Raw genomic sequence first — 16,449 nt, 5'->3', positions numbered from 1 at the left:
CGGAGCGCCGTCCGAGAGCGGCACTGCCTAGTTTGGTCCGTGAGAAACAATCCGCGACCTCGTCCTGTGTGTCCTCCTCTCGTACTCTTCTCTCTCTCTCTCTCTCTCTCTCTCTCACGCTCTCTCTCGCTCTCTGTCTCGAGTCCGCCGAGTCTGCGGTCCAACACGAGCACTAGGACCAACGGCGAAGGACGAAGGTCCTCTCCGCGCGCTACCGCTTTTTTGCCATCGTGGTTGTAATAACAACCAACCAACCAACCAACCAACCAACAAACCGATCGACCGACCGACTGATGCGAACTTGTGGGATAAAAAATCGAGAAAAAGAGAGGAAGGTGCAAAGAAGAACGGTTGCATTGGAGGAGGAAGAGGAGAACGAGGAGAGTGGAGAGACACACGGGTTATGCCGATGTGTCTGCAGCCGTAGAGACGCATCCAGACATTTAAACGTAGCCGATCCCGATCTTTCTTAGTCTCACGCTATCCAATCTGTCTATCTCGTCGCGTACTTTCTGACGAATTTTTTTTCTCTGTCCTCGTCACGAGTCAAGGACAATAGACGTGAGTCACGAAGGTCTACCTATAATAATCTTTGTAAAACGAACTTTTGTTTAAGGAACAGAGAAGGCATTAGTTTTCGATTTCCTGCTATATTTCTTATGCTTTTAAAAATAATAATAATTTTAATAATAATATAGAAAAACAGCTTCAACCTCTCGATTCATCATCCAAGCTCACTTCTGTTCCTGAAAAGATATAGTTACAGATTGTCGAATTAAAAAAGTGGTAAAATTGAATTACTCTACTCCTTTATGCAAATCTCCAAATCGTTTTAATTTGCGCAAGTTTTTTTTTAACGAATTTGGTTCAGCTAATTTGGATACGTCCTATTTAGAAGATCGCAATTGTGGGTCACCGTCATGCACGGGAACGACATTGATAAATGCATAGAAGACAACGAAAATGCAGTGAAATTCCAATGTCGGATTCCAGGAGAAGCCGCAGTCGTTCATGCCTAACGTGACCGAGCATTTAAACGCACATTCACAAAGCCTTTTGAAGGCTTTCTTGCTTATTTTATAGAGCGTGGAACATTGAAAATTTTCCACAAAAGTATTTTCCGCATTCATTGCATTCCGTTTCGCTAGATCTACTCACGTAGATCTAGGCCCATATTCTCAAAACTCTCTTTTATCGATAAAAGCGCACATTTATTTTTTAGATGCTATATGTATAGTTCATGTTACATATATTATAGCATCTCAGAAATAAAGCTTTTAAATGAGAGAAAAATGAAAAATGGAACGATTTCTCTACACAATAGTGATCTTACAATAATAATATATTATTATTGTATATAATAGCATATTTATATTTATATTATAATATTATTGGCTATTAGAAAACATATAGGTATTTCTATCTTCTACTATTGTTAGCACAGATACCGGAGAACCAAGTTTTACGGCGTGGCAATGAGCGGTAACAGCAGTAAAAATGATAACACGTCTTGTGCGGAAAAAATTATACTACTTATTTTTTATAGGGCGCGCACAGGCCCTTCCTCTCCTCCTTCAAAAACTAATGGGCGCGAGTAGAAGGAAGGCGCGCAAATAACGATAATAATGGATTAGCAACCTCCTAAGACGTGCGTGCGTTTCGAACTGCGCGCATTATTGACGACCTCGTCTATATGTATATGCGTGACCTATTTAACAAAGAAAAAGAGAAAAAGCGCGAGGAAAAGTAAAGGAAAAAGGAGCGATTTGTGTGACTGTTACGTGACAGTTTCCGCCATCGCGGTGTGTGCGCTCTACGACGCGTCTTCGAGGCGTGTGTTCATTAATGCATAGGTATGTTAACGACTGTACGTCGCCGGTTTTTAATGTCATATACGTACGGATACGCATACGGTGGCGTGCAACGTGCGTACGAAGAGCACTCCGGAAAGGTGTTTCGCGTTGTTCATTGTTCCGCTTAGAAACGTTTGCAACGTTGCGACGTTTGTCAGGCGATAATCAGAAAACCGAAGGTTACTTTACGCCGGACGCCGAACTCGAGTATGCGAAAAAAAATTGAAAACCGTGTTACGGATGCCTTCATCATCGATAACAGCAACGCCGAAAAAAATTGTATGTAATTCCTTTGTAATTATTGTAATTATTATGATTATTGTAATTCCTAATTGTTGTCAATGTTGCCAGTTATTAAATTCCACGATTCTCCCGATAGCACATTACAATCTGTCGTTCTCACCTCTGGCGCTGAGAGCGATGAAGGTCTGCGCGTGCCTCCGGACCATCACGGTGTCCCAGGTGCACGGCATCGACAATCTGCTGAGGATGTGCATTAGGAAGTCACCGGGCGTAACCGCGGATAGTTCCCACTTCAGCTTGGAGACGACCAGCTGCTCCCACCTCTGTAACAAAACGAGACAGATGTCGTTCGATTAACACCTCGCGATTAACGCTCTATTCTTGCGAGATATACAATAAAAAGAAAGTGACGCGTTCATCATGAATGATGGAGATCTAATGCTACATCAGATTCTGGATTCAGTTCGTTGTTTTCCTCGTTATCAAAGGAGCGAAATATCACAAATATATTGTTTCAGACTAAAATTATCTGACGAAATATATCGACGCACTCTCAGCTGCATTAAAAAGCGGAAAGTTAATCTTCAATATCTATGTACATATAAATATATGTTGATGTAACGAATGTATCAGCATCAAAATTTATTACGTATTTGTATTATTATGTCGTATCTCTTATGATTTTTCACATCGTGTACCGTTACAATAGCAGATGCCTGTTTCATTAGTAACGCGATAGAAAGTCGCGAGAGAACCGTCAAATCCTCCGTTGAGGGAAACCAGTTCATCGCTAGACATCGCTAGGAAACGCGTGATCCGAGTGCGTCCCTTTAAATGCGGGAGCATTAAACCACCTTTAATCGTCGATAATTACGCACAGGTGCGACGACGGCGGCGGCGACGACGTCGTCAAAATTCACGCAGCCTTGATGTCTGTTTCGAGTGTCCAATACAAAAGAGAGAGAGAGAGAGAGAGAGAGAGAGAGAGAGAGAGAGAGAGAGAGAGAGAGAGAGAGAGAGAGAGAGAGAGAGAGACAGAGAGAGAGGTACCCTTTCTCTAGCGAGGTTACTACGTCCGCTCTCTGGAGTGCGTCGTAGTACCCCCGTTCTCTTTCGACCGTGAAATTACATGGCGGGAGTAACGTGCGACGAGTACTACGTGTCCTTCGTCTTGATCAAAAGTCCATTGAATCCGGCGAGGCTGCTTGCCTCCCATCGCTCAGCTGTGACGAAACCGGGAAACGTGGCTCCGTTTCAAGCACGAGGGAGCATATTGCAGAGGATCTCGGACGATAAGACACGAATAAAGAATATATATATATATTACTATAATAGATATTATATTAATAATATATGCACACTATAGTAATTAAAAAAAAGGTAGACATATATATTATATATATATATATAGATGCGTATACATTATGCATTATTATCCGCTTGCGCATTTTCGTTGTAATTATGCAACGGCTTTCGCGGTAGGGAATATACGTATTTATCTAGTTTTTTAAAAAGTAGGAGCAAAAAATTAATAATACATTCCGAATGTTGAAATTATTTTTTGCAAAATAATTAGAAAATGTAAATATGCATGCCAACTCATTTAAATTTCATTGTTCTCTTTTTGTTATATATATATATATATATATATTGCGTGTGTAACACATATCCTACATATTATATACAGGATTGGTCATTCAATTTTATGATCCGGAACAACTGTAGCTTTAACTGGAAACGGAAACTGTTAAATGTCCACATTATTTCGAGAGGCACGTGTTAATAATGTTAGTCATTACAATACGTAACAATTACAATGAATATTTCATGTGGTTTTCGTGCAAGCCTTTGGACGACCTATAACTCACGACAGAAATTCGGGACAGAATCCCAGATATAATTTCATATTTCTGATGTATGCGCATATTTTGATATGTATCTCGTATACGTGGGGGTGCGCGCGCTTCTTCAAACGTTTCTTTTGTATTTCACACACACACACACACACACACACACACACACACACACACACACACACACACACACACACACACACACACACACACACGCACGCACACACACACACACGCACGCACGCACACGCACACACACGCACACACACGCACACACGCACGCACACGCACGCACGCACGCGCACACACACACACACACAATCATAGAATTAGAATTACATCCTAACTTGTAGATTGTACATCCTCCATATATCAACTAAAAGTTTTGCAAAAATTATTATAACCATAAACTGACCGTGTAATAAACTTTGAAAAGATATAGAAAATATATTTCTTATATATTACATAACCACGCGCGTAGAAGATAAAAGTCAAGATGCGATTATACAGTAAAAAGATTATACAAAATGCAAATTTGTGTTAGGATCGCATCCGCGCGAGCGCGAGGGGAAAGGTGATTTGTCTGTCGTCGTCGTTGTAGGAATCGCGTACGAGCCAAATTAAAGTTCTCGCCAAATGGAAGAGGATGTGCGCTCGAGGGAAGACACAAACCGAGGAAGTCCCTCTCTCTCTCTCTCTCTCTCTCTCTCTCTCTCTCTCTCTCTCTCTCTCTCTCTCTCTCTCTCTCTCTCTCTCTCTCTCTCTCTCTCTCTCTCTCTCCTCCTCTCCTCTCCTCGGCTCATTCTCATCCTTGAAGGGGTTCCGCGCTCGAGTGCGTGCGTGCGTACGCTCGCCATTCGCGCCGGCTCTTCTCTCGTACGTCGGTCGTCGGTGAATGAAACAAAGGCTCGTACACACCGAAAGGATAGAAGAGCGACGACGCGTAATGACAGCGGCGATGTGTAAAGCGCTGTTACTCTGCTAGGCAGAACGGGCCCGTCATATTGTGTCCTACTTTTCATTCGTTCCTTGATGCAATTTTTCCCTTTAGCGAAGCAGCTTATTTAATTTTAATAGCGCCATTGTCTGTTACGGTAAATCGGTGGCTCTATTATTCTCTTATATATAATTATTTGTATTACGTTCTCCTGTTCTGTCATGTTGCTCCCTTGGCTTCGGAATTAATACATACGTTCAATCCATTATTATATAATTTCGTATTATTCACATCTATTTAAAAAAATTGCGATTTCTGTGAACCACGTATAGTACGTATATGTCATAAAATTATTATTATTATTGCCATTAATTGTAACTTTCTCTGTACCTCAAAATTTAACGCGGTTACATGTAATAAAGTCAATAATCAATAATTCATGGGATAAATATTTCGTATAAATATATATGATACGTTAGGACGCCGTTGTTTGATCTGTTTGACAGATATTATATATATGTAAAACGCTTCGCGCGACGATGCGCATCCCACCGTCGCTCGTCACCGAGCTCGTTCAGAGAATGCACTCCACGGCGCGTGCACGCACGCACGCACGCCAGCCACGATATGCGCGGGTATACATGTAACGACACGTAATGATTCACGAAGGGGGATAATTGCCGAACGCGATCGGCGACGATAAGCGTGCCCGGTGTCGCTCTGATAATAAGGTAGTCCCTCGGCCGCGATACCTTGCTTAATTTCCACATTACTTTAAAATGTATTATTACGTTACATTACGCATGTGTCGCACGTTACGTTGCGGACAACGCTGCAACGACGTCTGATCTCAGTTAATCCGATCAATTATCGTTAAGCGCAGCTCCCTGTCTCCTATTCCCGAAGCGAACCGTCAAGAATTCGCGAATCACCGGCTTAACATTCGTACCCTGAACCCGTTGGAGTTTCGTAGAACCGGATTCATCGTCTACGGCGATCGATGATAATCTGTATTCGTGTTCGTAGCCCCGGAATTTTCGTTCCTTAATATTGGTGTATTATAAATTGATACTCGGAGCCTCCAATGACACCGGATCAAGATCGAAAAAAAAAAAAGGAGAAAGGTACAGGATGGAGGGTAAAAAGGTGGTGTCGAAGCATGCCGTGGGTCATGGGAAAGCAGGTGCCAGCTAGGTGACGCTTTCGCTTTCCCTTCCGACGCACTTTGGGGAATCCGAATGACCTCGATGTAGTTCACGATCGATATGTATGTACATCCCCCCATACGGAGCGCAATTTGTTATATCATCTGTAATCTGTAACCATCATCTTCCAATTCTGAATGAATCCAATTTTACGTGCTATTATACTCGCGCTAACCCAAAAGATTCTTCCCATTCGTTTATGTAATTCGTTAATTATCGCTTATCGTTCCAGATACGTTGCTTTCGAGTAAATTGCGAGCTGAATGCATCGGAAGATTAACTTTATTAACGGGCGTGCACTCGCGCGCTCCCATGCGTGTGTATAGGATTCACGCAAGTATAGGTATAGCGGAGCGCACGCAATTTGATAGCCGAGCGCCGATACGCGATAAAGGCCGATTCGTGTTATATACGACGTGCGCCGGCAACGAGGCGGCAGAATATTATGCAGCGAGGAATAATGAAGCAACGGGTCGTTTATCACATTCGAGATACACACCGACCATCGGAATAAAAAGAAAAAAAGAAAGAACGGACGACGAGATTCGACAATCGTGGAGTTGCCGAATCACGAACAGCGAATTCATCACCGTCTGTGAACTTTAGTTCAATTTCTTTTGTTTCATTCGTAGGAAAATAAATTTCAATCTTAATTTTTTGCCTTGAAAATATACAATTCCAACCACTCGTTAGGATTTTTTATCAGGTAGACTCTGTTTAGAAAGGGTATTTAATATAGAATTTAAAATATCATCAATTTCTAAGAAAAATTATTATCTTTATTAAGTATATCTTTGACACAAATTACATTTTTTTAACGCAAGCTGTTCAATCACCTCAGTACTATTTTCCGGATGTTTAATTTCGTAATTAATATATATCAGATAAAATTATGGATGTTGCATAATTATAATACACATTATGTGCACTTATGTAATTATGTCAGAAGTCTTTTGCATTACCATAAAAGTATGAAAAAAATCTTCATGGTGCTTACGTTTGTAAGCATTTCCGGTCTGCAATTTATGATCGCTCTCGATTCAGGTTGGTATCGGCAGCTAGGTCAATAACTATCGATCGATAGGCGGGGAAAACGCGGTGAATTTATGCGTCTCATTCATGCGTGCGTGCACGCGCGCGCGCGCGCGCCCGTTTGTGCGATCGTGTTCGCACGGTTTTGAATCGCGCACCTCGGCGTCCCGCTTTCCTGAGCGTGAGAAAGATAATCCCCGACGCATATGTGACTGGCTATTTTTTTTTATTTTTTAATGCTTGATGCGCCGAATATCGTGACACGGGCAAACGAGATAGTACGACGCGATAGCGGCCCGCGAGCGAGAACGCGTAATTATGATCATTAATCGTAATTACCACGTATCCACGTGGTTCCGCAGACGGTGCGTCCTCTCTCTTTTTTTTCTCCTTCCTCATTTGGCTCGCAGTGCGTCCAGATGATGCCGGTTTCGGCTTGTGGGTGGTGAAATCGCCGACAGGTGGTCGGCGGTCGCCCGGAGGGCTTGAGAAAGAAGTAGCGGGGAGAATGCGGGAAAATCGTTTTGTGTGATCTCGTCCAAAGAATGACGCTTCTCAACTCTTTTCTAGTGCGGTCTAAGTTAGATTGAATTTACGCGTTTCAGTAACGATAATCATGGATTTTGATTGACCCGAGATCTATCGGAAGATCAATAAAAAAAATAGCGAGAGTTGGCCGAGCTCTGGCTGGAGGTGCGTTTAGACGAGCAGCGGCACGAGAACAATAGAGCATCAAACGGGAGTAGGAAAAGATCGCGGAGGTAGGGCCCCGTTGTGCTCGTGCCGCGCTACCTGGTCGATTCCGAGAAGCCGGGGCCTGCCGATTTATCTGGTTCGCAATGAGGGATCGATACGAAGCGAGGCACACAAGGGCCGCAGAAAGCGACTCCGAGAGTCGCGGCAAGATTTAGTTGATATTGCTTCGGCACCGCATCGCAAGCGTATAATTATATGAGTTATATTTGAATGCAAAATTACATAATAAGTTTCCATCAAAACTGTAACTGATCGTTACTTTCTTATGTATTGAGAATAAAGCGTATTAATCATTTAATTTCATATATTAATTTAGCGAGATATGATTTTGAGAAAATTGTTTTTAAAACGAAATTTTGTAGATTTTTGCTCCATCATCATTCTGAATGCTTTTAAATGTGTGTTACTGTAAAATTCCTTCTGATACGATATAATACATGCAGTTTTGCAGTACGTTGAACATAATACGAAATAAATTTATATATTTATACATATATTCTAAAAATCAATAATTAAATATTTAATAATTAAATTCTAATGTGATTACATTTAAAATATATTTTTAAAAATTACAGTAAAATGTGACAAATAAAATTCCATGCTTAAAATCGTTTAGATTTTTCAATGAAAATCACAACTGTGCGATCTCGAAATCTAGCCAGCTTCGAAAAATTCTATTAACGCAGAATCCCACAGGTGGTTAAAGAGCCAAAGGAGAACAGAGGAGGAACCGAAAAGAAAGAAGACGGCAGGGCGGAGCAGGATCGAAGGGCAGCGCCTGTGAGCAAGGTGTTTACCATTCTGGCCAAAAATAAAGTACAAAGGCCAGACTCCCTCTTGGCATAACTGGCAACAAAAACCAGAATCACCGTCCATGCATTCCTCGAGCCTCGCCATTGGCGTGGCTCGACTTAGAGACTGCCGCGATTAGGCAAAAGGCCGGCAATAAGTGACATTTCTACCTGCGACGAGTTTCTGCAGGTAGATAAATTAATAGACGTAGCTTCTTTCTAGGCCAGCCGAGATCGCATCTAAGAATCAGACTGAACTGGTCGTACGAGGAAAAGAAGGATTACACGATATATGATATACAAAAAAATTTTAGTGTACGCAAATAGAGGAAAAGAATATAAAAGAGATGAATGGAGTATCAATGTGGAGTATAGTAATAATGCACAATAACTGTTACATTGTAACACAATGAAAATAAAAATATAAATAAATTCTTAAATATATATAATTTAAAATTTATCCTTATACATGTCTTTACCAAGTGTTGTGTATCTCATATGCAGCAAATTTAGTCAAACGTTTTATATAATTTAACCCTTTGCGCAAGGTGCAATTTTAACGCCGGCCCCGTTTACCAGCCTTTAGCCTAATCACGCGTCTCGCGGTCGATCGTAGATTCGGTGGTCGCCGCCAACACAAAGCTAATTATGGGGGACGCTGATAGCCCCGAAAATTCAACGTCGGGCCCCCTCGTGACGAGAGAGAAAGAAGAAGCGGGTATTCCCTACGAGCCCCCTCGAAGGACCCGGGGAGATCCGATTTAATTGACGTCGGCTACGCCAATGGGGCCGGCTCTTCTCGAGGTTACTTCCAGGAACCGCCTTTTGCGGGACACATCTGCTCCGGTTACCGGAGCATACCCCGGGTCCTTTTTCGCACATAAGAAACCTCTCTTCTTCCTTTCCTCGCCTCGACTGAAACCGGAACACCGCTCCACAGCCGCGCGCGCGCGCGTCATGCTTTTATTTCTCCTGCGACCGGCGGGATTTTAATTTTCACAGAAGTCATAAGCCCGCCGACGATTTAACGAATTCGCAATTGGTCCAAGATCGGAATACTAAGCCGCGTCTTAGGCAATAAAAATAGAATCAGGTATATATCCCCCGTCGACTAAATTCGTGGATAGCTCAATCCGGATTTCTGGGACGGTTCAGATCTCTCAGGCTCTGAATTATGACCGCTATTATGGCCGTGCGAGGCGAGGCTCTTCTCTTCTGTTATCAATAAACCGTTTCATTTTTATCCGCCTTTTAATTTCCACGGAAACCATAAATTCCCCGGCGACTTAATATCTACGCGATTAATTAAACAGCCATCGTTAAACTTTGATTTTTGTTATAGTAATTGTCATTGCGAGTCATACATCTACAAAAATTCTGCTTTTTATTTTAAATAAATGTGTGTTTTTTATAAAAGATTTATGTTTATAATAAGAAAATATATATCCGATTAAATTGAAACACTCTTAGACCGATGATATCTCTCTTTTAAAAGACATAACACCGGTTTCGATTTGCCTTCGGCGCGTCTGACGTAGCACCGGATGTAACTACTGACTGTCCATTCAGAATGGAGACTGTGCGTAAGTTCTTAGAATACATCATACGAGAGAGAGAGAGAGAGAGAGAGAGAGAGAGAGAGAGAGAGAGAGAGAGAGAGAGAGAGAGAGAGAGAGAGAGAGAGGAGATATCGTCCTCTATTTTTATCTGTTCATTCATTTATATACCAGATATTTCTATTACAATATCATAAAATTAGATTATTTATATACAGTATTTTAAAATTATTATATATATATATATATATATATATATATATATAATGCAAAGAAGAAATAAGTAAATTAATATAAAAAAAAGATAATAATATATATTATATTAATAAAAAATCAGGACCTTCAATAAATTAATTACCGGAAATAACCTATTACCGGAAGGAAGAAGCAGATCCGTCTTTGACGAACGACGAGATGCAACGGTTGCGTCAAATATGATTTACGACGTCATCACAAATCTCCATTTGCCCCGTGACACTCGCTTAATAATGTGACTCAAGCAGGCTTAATTAAGGCCCACCAGAAGCTTTCCAGGAAAATATCGATACGCATATGTATACCTGGAGTACGGGTACCCGCATGGCAATTAACGAACCAAAAAAAAATTCGTCTTATTGTAGCGAGATTAAGAATGATCAAAACGCGCTTGCCTCGCACGGCGAACACCGTTATAATAAATATTGTGCAAAAAAGTATTGCTGAAACAAAAAAATAGCAACTGATCGAAACCTATAAGGCTCTAAGCCACTAATTTCATATCTAATTGGGAACTAATAAGTACTCATATAAGTCATATATAAAAGATTCCAAGTTAATATATTACTAATTTTAAAAAATCGCAATAAAGTTTCGTGAACAAATCCATAAAGAAATCAATCTAATGAAGGAATATCTCTTTAAAAATCATAGTGTTTCCTTCAACTTAATTCCATGCATGTTTTATGAGAACGTGACATGTAATAAAAACTTAATTAGAAAGGGCAATTCGGTAAAAATTTCAGGATAATTTCGCGAGCCCGAAAGCGAGTCGAAGACGGGTTAGAAGAAGATTGGTTCGTTCGGATTTTTTTCGCGTCGCACATGTGGTGGGATTTGGCCGTGCCGTATGCCACCGATACGTCACATCCGCACTCGAGGCCAGCACGACACGACCGGCGAAAGAATCGACCGCCTGTTGGTTTAGAAGTTAGAAAGGCGACTCGCGTGACATATTGCGTGACCTCGACTCGACTAATATTTACGCATATTCAATGAGAGGAAACGAATATCTCGATGTAACATTATTCACGACCCGCTGCCGCACAACTATTGTTATTACTTATCGTTCTACATATAATTATATCGCGTACGATCATTCCGTTTATGCGATAGCGTTAGTTTAAGCGCATGCGATTAATCGACATCGCAAATATTGAAGATTGTCGAAATCTAATATATATCGCTACCCGTTGCATATTCAGAAATGATGAAAGAACGAAACCGACTATTATTAGCTTGCAAAGCTAGAAAGTCAGCTCGCACGGCGCGCGAGTCGCTCGTCCTCGAATGTCGAATGTCTGCAATCGAGCAACATTCCAGTCGCGCGTTTGTTCTTCTAATTAGACGGACAAAACTGAAATGAGCACAATAATTATGTCTCATTTCGTCTACGTGTGGAGCAATAATACATTCATAAAAATTCTGTACATAATAAGCGTTACAAAGAAGCATTATACAGCGAGGAAAGTTAAAATGTTCATGTAAAATTGCTGCTCCAATTATCGCGATATTCTGTGGCAATTTAAAATAGAAAACCAACAAAATACAGAATAACTTTTACCGGTCAGTATATTTTCAGTCAACCTCGTTAAAAAAAAAAAGCGAGAGCGTTTAGGATATCTTTCCGAAAAGTTGGGTCGGCGCGCAGGTAAGTCTCCTCTCTTATAGTCAGCGCTCACTCGAACGTATTGTCTCGCATTGTCACGACGACGTATTTTGTCCGCGTGCGGGCATTAGACATAGTTTCGCCGTGAGGGCATCATCGGTGAGGGCGGTGACCGCCTCGAGGTTGTTTTAACCATCGCCTGTCGCAAGGCGAACCTTTTAGACGCTAGAAACCGCTGGATTACCGTGCCAAAATTTGCCGAGGTTTCGCGCGATCGTCAGAGGAAGAAAATCCGTGTTATTAATTAACAATCAACTGTTACGCTCCCTTGCCGGTGTAGGGACTAAGATGATTAATTTCCCTTTCCTCCGCCGCGTTTATATAATTTCGCGATTAGTTTCTTGATGACCAGCCGACCGTATAAAATAAATTAATATGACAACGTCAGGATTTACCCCCCATTAACGGATGAATACAAAATTGCTTGGTTTCGCCGTAGAGCAACGTGTGCGCGACTCCCGCCGTCTGGGCATTGGCGTTTCTCACTACTTTGCATAACCGCCTGCGGAACGTTCTCACGACGCGACGTCGCGTTACGTCGTTAAGAGATAATTCGCCGTGTATCTGACGTGTCAGCACTATCGCGGTTCCTTTCGACATTGACGATAGGCTGGACGAGCTCAGAGCCGATTTTTATTCGGCGAACACTCCGCGGGAATACTCAATAATAGGAATCGAGAAAATTTCGCACGAAATGTGCCCTGATAAGATAAACAGACAGCGAAAGCCATGTTTCCGACTAATCGCAACAATTGCGATAAGCGACGTTCTGGAATTATTAATTGTTAAATACTAATTAATTATGTATTGAAGTCACTGTGTATAGTGTTGACAATTATTATACATAATATAACGAAAATAAGTTTATCACATGCATAACGTGTGTATATAACAAAAAAATTTCAACACATTTTCTCAAAACAGGATGCGAGAGTAATCGGTAATAAATCGTCGAAGCGGAAAACCATATCTTTGAAGCGGCTAAATACTATACTCCACTCGCACGAGAAGTGACTGAGGTCAAGTCGTCAATTCACGGGGACAAAAGGGACGCGTTTCCTTCGCGTCGCGCGAGAAGAAGGAAATCAAAAGGGAGAAAAAAGAGAAAAAAGGAAAGAGAATCTCATCCGGTGGAGAGAGCCGGTCGCGGCACTCGGACGCGTCTCTTTCATCCGAGTTCCGCCAGAAAAAAGAAATTCAGAAACGACAGAACGCGCGCGACGCACCTGTCGCGCGCCTAAAGGTAGAGCACCGCCGCGCCGCGCCGGTGTGTGCCGTGTGCCGATCTGTCGGGCGGTCGGTGCGCAAGGTGCGCGTTTTGCGAGCGGGTTATATATACGCGATGAAAATGGACGTCTAATGAAGCGCGTCCATTAAATTCCCTAACGATCGTAGTTACGCGCCGCTCGTAAATGGATTTATCGCCGCGCGTTCGGCCGTTCGGCCGACTGTCCTCTTTACTCTCGCGCGATTTCGCCCGTTTATCGATCCACGGGTCGGTCGCCGGTAATGCGTTTGCAACGCTGGCGATACCGGGCGCACCACCGGATATCCTCTCTATCGGGGGATAAGCGGGATAGTAAAAACCCGAGAAAAATGGTGACTTTATTCCCGGGACGTCGAAAGCGAATTTCAACGTCGGGAATTTGGACAAAATAAGATTCGTTCGCGTAGAACGAATAAGGTAATGAAATCTTTCCCGAGTAAATTTTAAGTAGATTTGGCCACTTTGCGTATATTTCGATTTCTCGTGATAAGTCTCACGGTAAAACGGTACCGGGACGACAACACGCGGGAGACATCGAGATACTCATTACCGTCTGCCCTAATTTCTTGTCCAAAACGGAAGTAATTCGACAGAAAAAGTGACGCACCTGTCGCTTGTCCATCTTAGTACATCGGGAAAGGTGTCTGATGGATTAAGGGCCGCAAGGTGTATGTTACGGACGCAACAGGTTACAGCAACATGTGGCAACAACAACGTGGTAGTAATATCCTAAGTAATAATTTCCAATATTACTTCCAGTCAACGAAGCTGAAAATGCAAAGCTGAATGCAAATCGAGACTTTTTCTTTTTAATATACGTTTCATATTTCTCTAGCAAATTACAGCTCGATAATAGATTATACTAAATATACGTGCTTGCTGTTGTTTTTATTTACTCTTGTCAAAATAATTTTCGCGGCAATCGATTTAGTCGATCTAACAAAATTAATATAATTTACTTTTTTAAATATTGTGATGCAATTTATTGCATGTAAGGAAAAGACAATTAATTTCTTCTTGTCTCCTTTAACCTAATATTGCCTTTATCTTATTAACTTAATCTCAAATTTTTAGTTTCCTCTTTATCGAATTTATATTCTTGTACATTTTTTTTATTTTTTAGAACAATTTTTATTACCTCCCATAATTTTTCTATCCGAGCCTTTCTTAGCGACGAGACGCGTGTATTCTTAAGTCGCGTGCTCGCTTAATTACAGGGGCAGATGGGCAGCTGCAACCCGGTGCAGCGCTTCGGGATGCCGGGATCCCTTCGCTAGTCTTTCGAGGCTTAGCGAAATGTTGCGTGAAAAACAAGACAGCGGCCGCGTCGTGAACGCGCCGGTTTCCGGCGCGGCGCGCGGCGTGCTGCTATAGCGCAAGACAAAGCGGGAGCATCAAGGCAAATGAACTCGTCGCTCGCCTGTTGCATCTAATCGTGACGGACAGGTGCACACGCTCGCACGATTCCTTTTGCCTGTTACTGGTTTTTCGTTTGTTTTGCGCGAGATCGTTTGGAGATCGATTAAGCGAAATAAAGATCTCGAAATAAAGATGGTAACAGTAGTTCCACGTTTCTTTTTGTTAATCGCGCATATCGCGACGATAAAATCTTCGATAATGATGGGTACGTGAAAAGAGGGGAATGCAGATGCAGATAAAGACACGAATTAATCCTCTGATGCAATTTTTTCGGTTTATCTATATACAACACAAATGTCACAAGTCTGTTTCGTCTTATATTACGAATGTTATTCAGATGTATTCGATAAGCTTTTCGATAAGATAAATACTAAGAAACTTAACTGTTAAATTCTGGAGATTCCGAACCATTTGGAAAATAGAAAGACTAAAAGCATGTACGAACGATATATTTCGACATTTATTTTAAATTATTTTCAGTCGTACTATTCATTGTAATAATGAATCGAATCGCAAATCAAAGTTCGAAAGAGAGTAATTAAATGCATATACCTACTTTTGTTCACGCAGTATCGATTTTTTGAAGAAAATAATGTCCAATAAAATAACATAAAAAAATCTCTTAGCTAAGCGCAATAATTTAATGAAAGTTAATGCGGATAATTATCGTTGCATCATACTAAACAATGTCACAAAAATTATCATTAAGATAATAAGATATTATCAACGTCTTTACTCCAAATTACGAGATCGCCGATACGTTTCACACATTCTTATCTGATACTAAAGTTAAATTAACAATTCCAGACAGAGCTGAAGAGGCGCCGATACTCGAATATCAATATACCGTCAAGGTATATCCTACAAGAGGCAGCGTTTTCCTGGTGCTCGCGAGGTCCGAGAGGGGCCGGCCTCTTACAACAAAGACTCCGAAGGAGGAAGGGGTCAGAGGCACCAGCTGCATCAAAGGTGCGCGTTTCTCTCTCCCCCGTGTCCGCGCGTGCACTTCCGAGCAAATGCGCGATCCGCGGTGTACAGCAATATTCGCACGTGTCGCGCGCCCGTTACGCACGGAGAGATCGACGACGCGGACGGTCCCCGCGTATTCCGTCGTCGGAGAGAACGGGGAGAAAACGAGGCCCCGCCGCGCCGTTTCTTCCACGGGGTTTCCTGACTTCGCGGGGGGAAGAAGGGCGACGGAAAGACGGAGAAGGGGGGGGCGAAGGAGCAGGGAATGCCCTGGCCACGCGGCGCCGGGCAAAGGGGTGCATACCCATGCTCACCGGTTCGCGCCGCGCGGCAGATGCAGCTGCCGCGGGGCGTCGCGTCGCGTCTCGCCGGGGCCCGGTGCACCACCCCTCGAAAAGAACTATAGTCCGCGGCGCGCTGGCGCGCACCTGGCCCACACCTGCTCCCCCCTTTTCAATGCCCGCGCTCCAGCGGCGGACGCAACACATCGCCAACCACCCGGCCGGAATACGAGTCTCTCCACGCGCGATGGATATGTGTAGATATATATGTGTTCCGCGTAACGCTGGATCTTTAACATCGCGCTGTATTGTGCGCCATACGCACGGCGCACGCCAGGATGCAATTTCGCGTCGTCGGCGAGC

General features: G+C 42.5%; 1 protein-coding gene across 1 annotated transcript in view; it reads right to left on the bottom strand.

Moving 5' to 3' along the window:
- The window catches only part of Cycd (cyclin D), a 50,700-nt gene that overhangs the window by 12,889 nt on the left and 21,362 nt on the right, over positions 1–16,449 (bottom strand). Inside the window, exon 3 of the mRNA XM_077420542.1 lies at positions 2,257–2,419. Within this exon, the coding sequence (XP_077276668.1) occupies positions 2,257–2,419 (163 nt within the window). The remainder of the gene's footprint in view (positions 1–2,256; positions 2,420–16,449) is intronic.

This window comes from Temnothorax americanus, unplaced genomic scaffold (genome assembly GCF_048541705.1).
Source record: "Temnothorax americanus isolate GAGA-0224 unplaced genomic scaffold, ASM4854170v1 Scaffold6, whole genome shotgun sequence".
In the NCBI taxonomy this organism is placed as follows: domain Eukaryota; kingdom Metazoa; phylum Arthropoda; class Insecta; order Hymenoptera; family Formicidae; genus Temnothorax; species Temnothorax americanus.
This window is presented reverse-complemented; position numbering and strand designations above follow the sequence as displayed.